Raw genomic sequence first — 16,447 nt, forward strand, 5'->3', positions numbered from 1 at the left:
CTCTGTCTTTCCCTCTCTCTCTCTCTGTCACTCCCTCTCTCTGTCTGTAACTCTGCCTTTCAAATAAATAAATAAATATTCTTTTAAAATTTTGTAAAAAAGATTGAATTAAAACAGAAGTTTAGGGGCGGTCATTGTGGGCTGTGAGTGGGTTAAGCCACCATCTGGAATATGTGCATCCTCTATTGGAATGTCTAGCATAAGTCTAGGCTACTTCAAGCCTCCAATCTAGCTTCCAAATAACAGGTCTGGGATGGTGCCAGGCTCACTAGGCTAATCCTCTGCCTGCGGCACCGGCACCCAGGGTTCTAGTCCTGGTTGGGCCACCAGATTCTGCCCCGGTTGCTCCTCTTCCAATCCAACTCTCTGCTGTGGCCTGGGAAGGCAATGGAGGATGGCCCAAGTGCTTGGGCCCTGCACCCGCATGGGAGACCAGGAGGAAGCACCTGGCTCCTGGCTTCGCATCAGCGCAGCGCACTGGCTGTAGCTGCCATTTGGGGGGGGTGAACCAATGGAAGAGGAAGACCTTTCTCTCTGTCTCTCTCTCTCACTAACTCTGCCTGTCAAAAAAATAAATAAATAACAGGTCTGGGAGGCAACAAATGATGGCCCAAGCACTTGTATTCCTTCCACCCACGTGGAAATGCAGATGGAATTCCTGAACCCTGGCGTTGGTCTCACCTAACTCTGGCTATTATGGGCATTTTGGGAGTGAACCATCAGATCGAAGACATCTCTCCCCCCCCCCCCATCTCTCTCTCTGCCTTTCAAATAAACAAATAAATATATATATTTAAAAAAAAAACTACTCAGTTTATTTCAGTACAGATTTCGAAATCCATGCATCCTTTTTTCATAATATGTATTTCCACAAACATTTTGAAGACCTCTCATCTTCACTGTGTGGCCTGGACAAGTCACAAGTCAAAACCTGAGCTGTCTTTTCTCATCTGCTTAATGGGAATCCACCTGCCTGCTCTTCCCACCTCCAAGCTTGGGCTGAGAAACAGGAACACTCAAAAGCGTTTTGAGCCTTCTGAGTGCACCGTTGTTACAACACCTGAAGAGTACAGAAATGCTCTCACACCTTCGGCATGGAATCTTTGTGTCTACTGGATGCATTCATCCTGAGAATTAACTTCTGAGAGGAAAGAAATTTGGCAAGCACAGAACAATTGTGACACAAATGACTAATTCAGATGCTAACCAGGAGCCTGTTGGGCAAGTACTGCAGAGCAGGTGTTGCCCTTGGGATCGAGGGCACAGTTCAGGTTGTCAGGTCTCACCAGGACACATGAGCTCTTGGAGATGTCCCAGAGGACCCAGACCTGAGAATGCACCCATGGAAGGAGTGGGAGAAAAGTGGAGACAGTTCCTTCTCATGCTGAAAGGAATTTCTTGGCTCACTTCTCTGCCTGTCTATCTTGGTCCATTTTCTGATGCCATATCTCAATGCCAGAGACTAGGCAATTTATAAAGAAAAAAAGGCTTATTCTGCTCAGGAGGCTGGAAGGTCCAAGGTCAAAAGCCACATCTGGTGAGGGCCTTCTTGCTGGTGGGGAGTCTCTGCAGAGTCCTGATCAGGTGCAGGGTATCACATGGCCAAGGCATTCAGAGATTTTTATGGCAGGTAACTGATAACACATGGACCCATTAACGTGTAAGTAGATTAATCCATACATAAGGACAGAGCCCTCAAAACCTTATCACCTCTTGAAGTTGTTACCTGGTTCTACCTCCTAATCCTCCAACAGGGATTCAATTTCAACATGAGTTTTGGTGGGGGCATCTCAAACCATGGAACTCTCTTTGGCAAGAAATAAAATTTCAGAAAGAATCCCTAATAAATTTCCAAACCCAGAATGTCTGCATCTTACTTTATTTATTTTTTTTAAATTTGTTTGAAAGGCAGAGAGAGAGAGAGAGAAATCTCATCTTCTGGTTCACTCTCCAAATACCAGCAACAGCTAGGGGTGGGCTAGGCTGAAGCCAGAAGGTAGTAACTCCATGCGGATCTCCCGTGCAGGTGGCAGGGACCCACCTCGTTGAACCATTGTTGGCTGCCTGGGTGCACATTAGCAGGAAGATGGAATCAGGAACAGAGAGAGGACACAAATCTAGGCACCCTGAAATAAAGTTTGGGTACCCCAAGCAGTGTACTTTTATGCCAAGTGCTTGGCCCCCAAACCAAAATTTCATGTGTTCTTTTCAGTATTGTGTTTGAAGCCCTTTTTTCATAAAAGATGGAAAATTAGTGACCAAATGAACAGACTCAACAGTGGCTCCTGCCTGATCTCTCTTCCACTTCAGAGACTCGTGAGTAGATCTCCACCTATGCTGCTACATGCAATGTTTCTTAAAGGGTGATCCATACAATATCTGCTTGAGATAAGCTTTAGAGCTGGAAATCCCTCTGCCTCATCTCCAAACTAAGAATCTGAAATTTGGGGGTGGAAGCTTTTCTAGCAGTTAAGATGCCCGCATACCATATTGGAGTGCCTGGGTTCCCCATCTCACTCCAGCTCCTGACCCCAGCTTCTTGATAATGCATCCTTAAGAAGCCATGGATGGTGGGTTCAGTGACTGGGTTCCTGCCACCCACATGGTTGACCTGGCTGGAGTCCCTAGCTCCAGGTTAGTAGTCCTTGAAGGCATTTAGGGAGTGAATCAGTGGATGGAAGTGTTCTCTCTGTGTCTCTGCCTCTCAAATTGATAAGTAAATACAATTTTTGAATAAAGAACTTGAAGCTTTGGAAGCAGAGGATCTTCATAATCTGCAGGCGATCTGGTTGGTTTATTGCACTAAAATACCCATCTTTCAGTTTGCCATCTTCATTACAAATACCACCAAAAAGATTTAGTGTGCCTTGCAAAGCAGAGCCAGTAACAGTAAAACATTTTGAAGTACTGTATACATATATTTCGAAAGAATTCCAAACACTAGATAGTAAATTCTGATGAGAATAGTTAGTTTGATAAACAGGGCTGGCTTTAGGAGACATTTAGTTTTCCAAGGTGAAGTCAAAGGTTTCCGTTTATTTTTAGAAACTCTATTTCTCCCTTTTTTGTTTCCCTAGCGTTCTATATTGCATTACCAAGGATATTTTCTCCTCTGTAAGCTGTCTTAACTGGCACGAGCCACTTAAAAATAGCAATCTTATAGACTGGTCATATATGCAAAACTGCCCCAAACTTCTGGTTGAAAAGTGAAGAGTTCAGAGACCTGGATATTTTAACTCAGACATTTATCTACTCATTTATTCAAGATATATATTACTAGAAGTCAATTCTGATAATAGGACAAGGAATAAGACATGGCTCAGGATTTTAAGAAAAATGATCAGGACTTACAGGATATTCATTCAATGGCAGGGCATTTCTTAACAAGCCTACATACACATTATACAGTTCTTTAGGAAGTACCTCTTTCTGTGCTACTTTGTTATTTAAGGACTCATCCTCTGTAAAGTTACAGGTTAACTTGTAGATCTTACAATAACTAGTGGGTACAGGCCAAGGATGCTACTAAATATTCAACAATGTAGCATTCTCCCTAGAGCAAATAATTCTGTTTCCCCCCAAAATCAATAGTACTGAGGTTGAGAAATCGTATTCTAATAGATCAAAAGCCACTGATCTGGAAAATCAGGAGACCTTTGCCCTCCTTGGTAAGAGCAATGTTTGGTTTCTGGAATGCTCTACGTATATGGGAAGTCAGGAAGTGAAGTTGCTCAGAGGAAACTTCGGGCTTTGGAAGTGAAGGAGGCTGGAGCTTTTTGGGAAGCGTAAATTGATAGTATAAAAGTGTTTTAAAGTATTTGAATCAGCTGAACATTTCATTTTAATTGAGACATTTGATACCTTTGAAGCCATAACCTAAGCCAACATAGCAATGTACTATTTTAATGAAAGATCTTGACAGTTTTCACATTTTAAAAAGGGGAGAAAATAATCTTGCCCATTGCAGTTATATCTCAGAATTGAGATATTTAGCAAATGAAGATAATGAAAATACATTCCGATATAAAGCTGGGTTCTCATAATTAAATGTTTTATGAAAATCTTCTAAGCTATGATATTGTCACTGTGTAAAGTTTGATTGTATTTCTGTATTAAGTATCCAAGTTGGTTTATTAACAGTCCTTGATTTGTTACATACAGATACCTGTTGAGTTATGCTTCCTGTACTTTGAGTGACTAACTTGTCACTTACATCTAGAAGAAAGACTTCTCTCAGCACCTCCTTCTTGAGAAATGGGAAGTCTGACACAGACAGGGAGTAAATGTAAAATAGTACACTTAGAAATGTCTTGTTTTGGGACCTGCATTGTAGCATAGTGGGTCAAGCCACCATTTGTGATGCTGGTTCCTGTCCTGGGTGCTCCATTTCTGATCCACCTCTCTGCTCGGTGGCCTGGGAAAGCAGTGGAAGATGGCCTAAGTGTTTGAGCCCCTGCCACCTACATGGAAGACCCAGGTGAAGTTTCTGGTTCCTGGCTGCGGCCTGGTCCAGCCCTCTGTTGCAGCCCTCTGGAGAGTGAACCGGTAGATAGAAGATCTCTCTGTAACTCCGGCTTTCAAATGGATAAATAAATCTTAAAACAAACAAAAAAACAAACCAAAAAAAACTGTCTTGCTTTGTTTTAAGGAGTCATTGTGCCTCATATGAGAAAGTCAAAAAGCCCTGTGGCTAAATAAGTAGTTCATTTCTTGTTAGAACCTGGGAGAGCCTACGACTAGGGTAGGAAGAATTATTTTTGCACTACTGGCAGGCAGACACCATAGCTGGAGAGTGGGGTTTCTCTTTTCACTGGGCATTGGCTAGTTATCAGCTCCTGCAGCTGGCCTAGACATAGACAAGTCCTTTTTTTTTTCCCTGCTAAGGGGAACCAGCCAAGGCCATAGCAACTGATAGATGGTTTTGTGATGTCAGCAGGTCTGAGTGAGAACTCAGATGGAAAACCATACTATATATTTCATATAGATCATAAAAGATTTTATGAGTTTATTTAGGAAACTAACCACCATTTATTGCATACCTTTCATGATAGGATACATTCCCTGTTCTAAACAAATTACAATGATTTTGAATAATAATACTACAGCTTGATTACTTGTATTATGAGAAAGCTCTCTTCCAAAATCCGTATAGTAGTGGATGTCAGTTTTCGAGACTCACTTTTCTGAATGAGAGTCCAGATATGTGTCTTAATCATAAAAATCATTCAATTTTTATAAGATTCAAAAAAAGTGTTAACAATGATTGGTTAATGTGTCTCTATTATTATATATGAGAGTGGATTCTCCCTACAGATTTATTTATCTACCCACTGAACAATTTCTTGAACAAGATCCACTCCTAGTAGGAAAATCACTTTTATTTGTATAGTCAGAAGTAGGTCTGGAAAACCTCTGATCCCAGTTTACCCCAGCAAAATATTGCACAAAATGGACTTCCCACCCAGGTCCAAAATAAAATTTTTTGTTCTACTCATACGTAATTAAAGCCATCCAGTTATTTTAACTAATTTTTGCATAGTTATACTGCAACATTTTGTCTGGCAAGCATGTAACTTTATTTTTAATCTGTTCCAAATAACTGATCCAGCCTTGACTTGTACTGTTGACACATATATTGTCAAGAATGTCCCTGAACATTTTCTTTCATGATTAAGAAGGAATGCAGAAGGGAGGGGCAAAATTATTCTTCACTCTGAATCTTTTGAGTCCATTTTAGAGTGTGCCCAGGCTGTGTTTTGAACAGGCTGTTAAAGATCAGCATTAAGGACTGGTACTTGGAAGATGTGTGGTTTCTGAAGACATCTCATTATTGTCTCAAGGTGCCACAGAAGAACCACTGATAACCTTCAAATAAGGTTAGTATCAACCAAAGTAATGAATGACTTTTTTTCATTGAGCAAAATTTAATTTTTTAACAATATGGAAGTTTCTGGTAAGAATTTTTTATATTAATGAGGTAGTTACACTTTAAAAAATTGATTCAACATTGAATTGGTGAGCAATATTACAGAAATGTTGTGGCTACTTTTTCTTTCATGCACATCCTTCTAAAATACCATTTTTGAGTCATTCAATACAGGAATATTAGAGCGACCATTTTATTGATGATATTCATCATTTATTGCACTAATCACTTAGTCTTATGGAAATGTTCAATAAACTAATTCTCAACCCTTTTTCTTTTTTTCTTTTTTAAGATTTATTTATGTATTTGAAGGGCAAAGTTATAGGGAGGCAGAGGCAGAGAGAGAAAGAGAGAGAGAGAGAGAAGTCTTCCATCTGCTGGTTCGCTCCCCAGATGGCTGGGAGCTACTCTGATCCGAAGCCAGGAGTCAGGAGCTTCTTCTGGCTCTCTTAGGTGGGTGCAGGAGCCCAGAGACCTAGTCCATCTTCTACTGCTTTCCCTGGCCACAGCAGAGAGCTGGATGGGAAGTGGAGCAGTCAGGACTTCAACTGGCGCCCATATGGGATGCCTGCACTGCAGTCGGTAGTCTTACCTGCTATGCCAGAGCCAGCCCCTCAACCCTTTTTCAAAGAAAGCATTTTTTCCCTTGTATGGTTCAATTTAGTCATAGCAACCTTTTCAGAATTATTTGTAATTTTCTTGTGTTCTAGAGATTCCATCGTTTTTCCTAAAAATGTTACATTAGACACAGTAGTTTATTTTCCTCTTTGCTCTAACTTTGCTCTTAACTCTACTCCCAGCCTAACCTGAACAAGGTAGACACACAGCAATTTTATGCGCTGTGGCTCAGGGACTGTGCCTGGGTAAGTGCTCAGATCTGGGGATCCCGCCCGTCTTCTAACAGAAGCAGGGAAGGCTGAAGGTGACTCCAGGAGTGGGGCACGCACACGGCACTGATGTCAGGAGGAGAGCTACGGCGCGGATGTGAAAGGTGCCGTGAGGATCCCTTCACGTGTAGGGAGGAGGAAAGGCTTTCAGCGCTACCACTGTGTGGCCTGGGACAAGTTTCTTCTCGCTCCTGAATTCATTTTGGACAGGTGGCAAAGAGCAGCGGACCAGGCACAAAGAACAGTATGTTGGTTCACCCTCCGATGGCCACCACGGCTGGCGCGCTGCGGCCAGCGCACGATGGCAGGAGCCAGGTGCTTCTGGTCTCCCATGGGGTGCAGGGCCCAAATACTTGGGCCATCCTCCACTGCACTCCCTGGCCACAGCAGAGAGCTGGCCTGGAAGAGGGGCAACTGGGACAGAATCCGGCGCCCCAACCGGGACTAGAACCCGGTGTGCCGGCGCCGCAAGGCAAGGCAGAGGATTAGCCTAGCGAGCCGCGGCGCCGGCCATGTGTTACTAGTTTCTAATCTGAGAGGTTAAGTATTCCTTGGTTCTCTTCGCAAACATAAATTAGTTTCAATAAAATGACCTAAGTTTAAACTGGCCAGGCTCATTCTTCAACGTTGTTTGCTTAAAGCTTAAAAAAAAAAAAAACTTACAAAGACCCTCCAGAACCCCCCAAGCCCCACCAGCGAATAGCAGTAGATGGATTGTAAAATACGCGTTCTGGTTTTTCTGGAGCAGTCTGTGTTTAATAAAAAGAGTGTACTCATTTCAAGTTCCATTCAGTAGACTGCTGGGAAATTTAGCAGCTAAGTTCTATACAAGCCTAAGCTCAAAGCAGTAACGCGGCCTTCTGAGCGGTGTTAGGACTCGAGCCGCCAGGATTATTTTCATTACACAAAGCGAGGTCAATCCTTGGATGTGAGGCATCCGAAGAAACGGTCACTTGTATCTAGAAGCAACTGGGAATGGTGGAAAAAGGCTGGGAATTTCGCTTGCTAGAGAGGACCCAAGTTAAAGTGGAAATCGGAATCTGAGCCTACACACTAGTCAGCCCCGATGACCGATGACGTGTGCGTTTGACTGTCATGCGGAGCAAGGTTCAAGGTGGTGCCTACAAAGGGGCACGAAAGAAGGATTATCCAGGAGACAAGGGGTGGGTTAGGGGACGGGGACGAAGCGGGGTGGCGATGGCTTTGAGGAGTGGCAGCGGTGGGAGAGGGATCGTCTGCGGCTGGCGCGGCGGTCGGCGGGGATGGGGGAGAGGCCGGCCTTGAGGCGGCAGCATCCGGGCCGCGACGCCCGGTGCTGGCCAGGTGCCCTGCGGCGCGCCGTCTTCGTCTTTTCTCAATGTTAGGCCGTCCGGAGTTGAGAACTCCCCGCGGGAGGAGGCGGGAGCCGCGGGCCGAGCAGCGCGGGCTCCACCCCCGGCGCCTCCGCCATCTGGGTCAGGAAGCGGCGGCCGCGGCGCCGGACTTCGGGACCCGCGGGCTCCAGGACTCCAGTCCGCCCGCAGCGTCCCGCCCGCCCGCCCGCAGGTCCGGGTCCCGGGGATCGGGCAGGCAGAGAGGTCAGCGCAGAGAACACAGGTGCGTACGGAGGAGAGGAAGGGGCGACTGGGTGGGCTGAGGCTAGACGCGGCGAGGGCCGTGCGGAAGGCGGCGGCGGGGCACTTCCGGCGGCGGCGGAGCACTTCCGGGTCGCGGCATCCTGGCGGGGCGTCCCGCCCCTTTGCCCTGCGGTGTTTTCTGGCGCTGGAGAGCGGGCCGGTGGCGGCTCCGCGCGGTGGGCGCCTTGGAAGGTCGTGTCCCGGAGGCCGCGGGGGCTTTCCCGCAGGCCGCCGCCCCGGCGTGCGCTCGGAGCGGGCCGTGAGCTGCGTCGGCCCGGCCGCTCCTTGCGGGGAACGCGCTCGGCTCTCACCTGAGCCGCTGGTCTCACCTTTGCAGCCTCGCACAAACGTTCGCTGTGCTCCCCCTCTCCCCCTTTCCCCTCAAACTCGGAATCTTTACCAGTTTGACACAAAAATGGAGGTCAGATGTTCAGTGCTACTGGCATTTGCAAATAAGCCAAACATCGGGGAGCCCCAAGTTTAAAGTAAGTTAGAAACTATGAAAAGATGAAGACTTGGTGAAATACAAGAATTCGAATTCTCTTTGGAGTGTCGGGTGTTCTGGGTTGCTGGAGGAAATCATCACTTGCTCAAGGGCTCAGGACAATTCTCTTGGGAAACTGAAACCCCAGGCTTGCCTGCAGCCCGTAATGTTCTCTTATCCTTCTTGCAGAATGTTTCACACATTCCCCCAGTTTGTAAATGAATTTTTCACGTCTAAAAATGAATTTCAGTTAAAACCAAAAGGTGAAGTGGAAAATGTTTCTGAATGTTTTCAGAAACTGTTACTTCATTTTCATGTCCTACTTTTCTGTAGAGTCGACGTTTCGATAATTTGTTGCCGTGAAATTGATTCTCATCTCTGCAAATAACTTTTGATGATGTCTCCAGAATCTTACGTACCAGTATATGTTAAAATAATATCCGTCATTTTCATTGTTATTAGCACGTAAAAAATTGAGATTTATAACAGGAATAATACTTTGCACCTGATTATTAAAAATATCAACTCTAAATGTAGTCAATTTTTCATTGCTGTTTTTATACTATAAGAATATATTAATATCATAAAGGATAAAAGCTATATAAACTATTTCATACAACCATTTAAATTACAGTACAGGCAAGCAAGTGTTCTGATTTATTACTTTTGTATAACACTTTTATTTTAAATTTTAGAGTGCTTTCAAAGTTTTAAAGAAAATGTTATTTATTTATTTGTTTTTTTGAGAGGTAGAGAGACAAAGATACCTTATATCTACTGGTTCATTCACCAAATGTCCACAACAGGCAGGGCTGGGTCAGGCAGAAGCCAGGAACCCAGAACTCAATTCAGGTCTCCCTCACAGGTGTCAGGAACCCAAATACTTCAGCTGTCACCTGCTGTTTCCTAGTGGGCGTTACCAGGAAGCTGCAATTGGAAGTGAAAATGGGGCTGAAACCAAGTGTAATATGGGATGCAGCATCCTCAGTGGGGGCATTACAGGAGCCCAAGGACTGGGGGCATCTTCTGCTGCTTTCCCAGGCACATAAGCAGGGAGCTGGCTCAGAAGTGGATCATCTGGGGACTTGAACTGGCACCCATATGGGTTTGCCAGCACACTGGCCCCCAGTTATAAGATTATTAAGTTGACCTGTTTCAGAGTAATAATTTAGGATTTGTGTAATTCTTAAAGTAAGGTCAAGCAAAATATGACTCTCCCATCTATTTAAACCTGGTACTGTCTGAGGGATAAGGTCATCCTTGGTAGATTTTTATTTCTCTTTATTTACTTTTAAATGAAAAACTTGAGTAGGAATGGGTTGAAGGAAGCAATCAGGACAAAAAGGTCCTTTTTAATAGACCTCTACATCAGCATGTGGATGTCCTCTATTAATCTTTTTACGGATAAAAAAAAAGCTACGATAATAAGCTGGAAGTGTGATTATTGGCTGTGATGCAAATTTAAGTAATGAGTGTATAATGACCTTTCTTGTGCCTGTTGCCTTTTTGCAAAAAAATTTCAAGACAGTTTAATTTTATATGATTGTTTGGTGGAAATTAATAACAACCATTACAACTTTAACTGGATCTGAACCTGCTGCTGGTCTGTCTTTGGGTGGGATGGGAGTGAGCAGATGACTGGACATCGTACTCGCCTAAACCACTTAACTGGAAATGCTTTTTCACTTTAAAAAATTAATCTCTGGAAAAACAGCCCAAGGTCAGGCAAACCAGATTAAGCATCAAGGCTTTCTCTGGAATCTTTGGTTTAGGAGAAAGGGTTTTTGTGCCTAATATTTGCTGATACCTAAGGTGATTTTGGAAGGGTATTTTAAAATTGGTCCTTCTCATTAACACTTAGGATTGTAACGAAGTAGAGTGTCCAAGAAGGATAATTGCTGTCATCCAGGCTTATGGAATAGGAATCGAAACAAAGACATTCTTTTAAGCAGGGTTCTCCGAAGTAGGTGCTTGGCTGTTTATTCTTTCAGATCCTTTTTCATTGGACTTTTAAGGTGGCACATTTTGCTGGCCATTTCATGTGTAAGAAACAATAACACTTTGCCAGAATATATGGAATCATCGGATGTAAGCTGTAGGAAGGCGTATTTCAGGTATACAAAGTCTAACATTGCCATCCTTCTGATATTTTTGCCACTGGTCCTCCCAGTTCTTTATTTTGCTTTGTGTTTCACTTAGAACAGTGAAACAAAGACAGCTTTTATGAACTCCCACCATCATATCTACCCACCTACCTAAATCTCTGCTCACACAATCTGCTTCCTATGTCATTACTCTGAGTGAACGGTTTGTGTTCCCATCAAAGGCCAAACATTTGTCCTTAAGTACTGGATCCCATCCCTTTTGCTTTTTGAAATTTATTGTTGTGAAGTTTTCTAATATTTCTCCTACATAATCAGTTTTTCGTTTTGATTGTATCTTCTGTTGACAAGCAAAACACTCGTTTTTTCATCTTTGGCACCATTTCCCCATGTAGTTAGTGTCATTTCTCTTTCTGTCCAGTCGTTTTCTATTTTCCCATCTGTTCTTATTTCCTGCCTTCTTTTGGACTATCTATCTTTGGTATTCCAGTTTTGTCTCCACTATTATTATCTACACCATTTTTTTTTTTATGTTTTAATGGTGAACCTAGGGTTTATAAGTATGTATTTTTAACTTAATATTGTACCACATCACTGTAATCTAAGACTTAAAACAGTATTTATAATACAGTTTGTGCCTTTGATCTTTTGGGCTGTTGTCATCCTGTTTTTTAGATCTACATGTGTTAGAAACCTTGGGATACATTATTGTCTTCTTTGCCTTAATAAACATTTTATAATGAAATTTTGAAGTGTGAAAAATGACTTTTACATTTACCCATGTAGTTGCTGCTGTTGATGTTCTTCTTTTGTGTAGATCATCATTTTCTTTCTGCTTGAAGAACTTGTATTAAAGTGTCATAATGTGCATGTCTATTGGTAGTGAGTTCTTTGAGCTTTCTTTGTCTAAAAGTCTTTATTTTACCTTTAGTTTTGAAAGGTGTTTCACTGGATACAGGAATTTGACATTTTCTTTCAGCACTTTATTTTTATTTTATTTTATTTTATTTATTTTTTTGACAGGCAGAGTGGACAGTGAGAGAGAGAGACAGAGAGAAAGGTCTTCCTTTGCCGTTGGTTCACCCTCCAATGGCCGCTATGGCCTGCGCGCTGCGGCCGGCACACCTCGCTGATCCGAAGGCAGGAGCTAGGTGCTTCTCCTGGTCTCCCATGGGGTGCAGGGCCCAAGCACCTGGGCCATCCTCCACTGCACTCCCGGGCCACAGTAGAGAGCTGGCTTGGAAGAGGGGAGGGCAGTGGAGGATGGCCCAAGTCCTTGGGCCCTGCACCCGCATGGGAGACCAGGAGAAGCACCTGGCTCCTGCCTTCGGATCAGCGCGGTGCGCCGGCTGCAGCGCGCAGGCCATGGCGGCCATTGGAGGGTGAACCAACGGCAAAAGGAAGACCTTTCTCTCTGTCTCTCTCTCTCACTGTCCACTCTGCCTCTCAAAAAAAAAAAAAAAGAATATTTCCATTGGACTTCACACATTAGAGACATAATTACTCATATTTTAGATTTTGACTTACCAACTGGTGTTTTTTTTTTTTTTTTGATGATGTAGACTTGATGTTTTTCAATTAAAAAGCATTATGCATATATGTTTTTATTTTAGAAGCAGAAACCAAGAAATGCCTCATTCTTCAAACAAAGAACTGATATTCGGCATCATGGTAGGAACTGCTGGCATCAGCTTGCTGCTTTTGTGTTACTGCAAGGTCCGTAAATCAAGGACAACAATGAATTTACCTAAATTTCTTTCTCTGAGTAATACAATTGATTCAATAACTTTGCAAGATGAAATGCATAATGGCCAAGGGACGATAGCAGTCTCTCAAAGAAGGCAACTTCAGATACTGGAAAAGTTGAACGAGTTACTGACAAATATGGAAGAACTCAAGGAGGAAATCAGATTTCTTAAAGAAACCATCCCAAAGCTGGAGGAATATATACAAGGTGAACTTGGAGGGAAGGTAGCTGCTCATAAGATAAGTCCTCAGCACAGAACAAGGAAAAGAAAGGTCACCACAGTTCAAAGTTCAGCAACAAGTAACAGTTCAGAGGAAGCAGAAAGTGAAGGCGGGTGAGTTTCCTCAAGATATCTCCCATGTTGAATTGACGAGTTATTGTATTCTTGTTATTACTTAGATATTTTCATTGCATATTTCCAGTCGTATGTTCTGCTCTGAAAAGAAGTGATCATTTTGGCTTTAGGTCATGGTTGAAACCATATTCAGTAGTACTGAAGATTAGACTACACTGACAAAAAGAACACAAGTAACTTACTAGTAGTTTGTAGCATCATGTGAGTATTGAGGAACCAGTAATTGTTTTCTCTAACATGCTTGCCTAATTTTTCATGTGGTTAGTGTGTGATCTCTTACAGAAGAATTCTCCAGACCAGTGCTGTCCAGTACTGTGATTGTGAAAATGCTATAAATCTGTGCTATCATGGTAGCCACTGACCACATCTGGCTGTTAAACATTTTAAATGTGACTGGGGCAACTGAATTTCATTGTTAATTTATTTAGTTGCAATTAAATTTAATAGCCACTTGGGGCTAGTGGGTACTGAATTTTAGTGAAGCTTTAAAAAGATCTGAGAATGTACAAATGATTGGTTTCATTTAGGTATGGATTAACCCATTCAATTGTAACATCAAAACATAAATAATTAGGAGAGAAATAGCAATTTATGAATAAAGAAATTATGCCTGGTTAGGAGTTTTTGAGGATTAAAATAGGTTAAAAAAAAAAAAAAAGAAAAGGAGCGTTAGTGACTATGATATAACCTGAAATTCTTGAAAGCCGGGTCCCTATGTTCATTGTTGTATTCCTACCACCTAATTTCTGTTCCTAGCACAGAGTAGATTCCAATAAAGAGTTGTCAGATGAATGATCTGCTAAATTACCGTGGAGTTAGGGAAAGAATTTGGAGGGAGGAAGCAAAAGGTAGGAATGAGAAGGAAATTTCATAGGTAAAGAAATATAAGTAGGTGATCAGGTCTTAAAAATTAATGCAAGAACTGGAATTGTTTAGTGTCTTCATATATGAATTAGCAGGGGCTAGGAACCTTTTTTCTGCCAAGGACTATTCGAATATTTATAACAAGCACTCAGTCTGGATATTATTTTGAGAAAGGAATCAGATATATTTTTTAAAAATACCTCGAAATGAACTTTGTAAATAAAGTAGTTTTTGAAAACAAGATCTTTATGAATTTTTTGGTAAATTTTGGATTGCCTGTCCCTTTATAATCTCCTATGGGGCTGAACTGACTGCATGGTGAGTCACAGTCTAACTCCTTTACCACGTGTAAGGGATGTCGCCTTCATAGACAGCCTCCTAAAATTCAAATGATAAGCGGCAGCTGCATGTTCTCCATGAAAACTTGTTTTTGTGAGAAGTGTCTGGAGCTTTCCACTTCTTTTAGTAGATGTCAGTCACAGTTTCCTAATGCTATTAGTTTAAAATCAAGAAAGGAAAAAAAATCTAATTATATCCTTCAATGTTGACAAAAACGTAAGTGTTAAGACTTGAGATTTGGGAAGATCAGTGGAACACACCTTCTGTAAACTTTACTAGAATCTCCTGCATGCATGCCTTCTCTTAGTACACAAGCTATCATCGTGGATGGATCTACACATATTTTAGAGTCAGCTATTATTTCAACTGTTTGGGTGTAGTGGTGATGGCTAGCGCTCAGTCTCATAATGTGGCACCTCAGGGCGTCTGCTGGAATTGTTTGTTTATCCTTTTTAGCCCTGGGGTTAACATTCTTGGACAACATCTTTGCTTTTTGGTGATAATATGTTCCAACTGTTTTTGTTGTTGTCCCTGCTCCAAGACATGGAGTCATTTACCACCTTGACAGTATTAATTCCTTTCAGTGAGAATAGTATTAGATCCCCAAATCAGGCCACAATTAATAAATGTATTTTAAAATATTTTAAAGTCACTAGTATACATTAATTTTTTCAATTTAAATTTAAATCCTTATTTCTGAAGACTTTTCTTTTTCTATTTTCTTTTGTTAAGCTACCCACCTCTCTTTTCTCTGTCTTATTTGACTTATATTGCTCTGTCAAACTATGGGTTTCAAAACTGTTATATAAGTTATAGTGTTATGTGAAACTTTAGGAACCTCCTTCTAAACAGTTAAATTTTGTTGCAGTTGAAAGTAATAATTAATTCATTATTCTTCCACTTCATGGTTTAGTTGCAGGATTGTAGAGTAACCATATGGGCCTTTTCCCTCTCCCCTGACCAAGATATTTTCATTTTCATGTTAGGTTCATATTGTACCCTCAGATGCTATTAGTAGATACAGAATTGATTATTTGAAAAAAATAACAGGAGAACACCAGCAGAGCACAAGGCATAGTAACTAGTACTTTAGATGATACTACTTTATCAGTAATACAGGATGATGGTAAAGAGAGACTACAGGTACAGACTTCTGAGGTTTTATTTGAAACTCACTTAATTTTCATGAACCAAAATATAAACTTTGTTTTTTTTTACATTTATTTCCTTCTGTTAAATAAGCTTTGGTGTTGAACTTCAGTTTCTTAAGATATTGATATAAATGCAAATTAAGATACTCATAAAGTGATTCTGTAATCTTCAATGCAGCTTAAATTTGCAAGAAAAAAAGTTTTCTGTTTCAGATTTTTTAAGTGAAACATTGCACATATAATTGAAGTCTTCATTCTACTCCTTTCTCTGAAGTCAACTTTGCTTAGCAGTTGATTTGCATTCTTCCTTTGAAAATGTTGCTGTTTCTTTAGGTGTATGCTTACGTAAATAGGCATCAATACTCTTTTGTTCTTTAAATTTACATAAATGGCATTATATGTTATATAACATTTATGTGGTACATAACATTATGCTACATAACATCATATGGTACGTAACAAGTGATTTGGGATCAAAGCATGCTGATTCAAAATCCTATAAAGCAGTGTATAAGAATTCTTATCTCTCTACACAAATTCCTATATTTTCAGACTTTGATGAAATGGTAATTGTTTTTCAATTTGCATTTCCCTGAACACTAGTAAGATAAAGCACCTTTTCATAGTTAGGTTTAGGTTTTACTCTTCTATGAATTTCTTTTAAAAAATTAAAAGGAGAGGTCGCACTAACACTTCCGGTCCCCTCTTTTAATTCATTGTGAGTGTCTACTCTGTGCCAGGCACTATCTGGGCTCTAGAGGTATAGGCAGGAACAAAGCAAAGTATCACAAGTCAAACACAACTTTTTAAAAAATAAAGTAGGATGTCAGAGAAAGACACTGTCAGTCTCAGTTTTAACCAGAGCCCCAAAGCCAAGAACAAAACAGTGGCATAAATTATCTTTGCATTCTGCGGCCAAATGCTGGACCCTTCTGGGCAGGATTTGCTAATAGTTTGAAGCCACTGCTCCCCTGCA

At 41.5% G+C, this 16,447-nt stretch overlaps 1 protein-coding gene across 5 annotated transcripts in view; it reads left to right on the plus strand.

Annotated features, from left to right (window-relative positions):
- Positions 1 to 5,784: 5,784 nt before the first annotated feature.
- The window catches only part of RMDN2 (regulator of microtubule dynamics 2), a 93,119-nt gene continuing 82,456 nt past the window's right edge, over positions 5,785 to 16,447 (plus strand). The window contains exons 1-2 of one of the 5 annotated variants that reach the window (XM_062209285.1): positions 5,785 to 5,876; positions 12,629 to 13,096. In XM_062209285.1, coding sequence (XP_062065269.1) covers positions 12,645 to 13,096 — 452 coding nt within the window. In that variant the 5' untranslated portion in view covers positions 5,785 to 5,876; positions 12,629 to 12,644. Of the gene's footprint in view, positions 5,877 to 7,896; positions 7,977 to 8,196; positions 8,410 to 8,663; positions 8,915 to 12,628; positions 13,097 to 16,447 lie in introns of those variants that run through there. The other 4 variants (XM_062209283.1, XM_062209281.1, XM_062209282.1 and 1 more) reach the window with 4 other exon arrangements.

The sequence above is a fragment of the Lepus europaeus genome, chromosome 13 (genome assembly GCF_033115175.1).
Source record: "Lepus europaeus isolate LE1 chromosome 13, mLepTim1.pri, whole genome shotgun sequence".
NCBI lineage: Eukaryota > Metazoa > Chordata > Mammalia > Lagomorpha > Leporidae > Lepus > Lepus europaeus.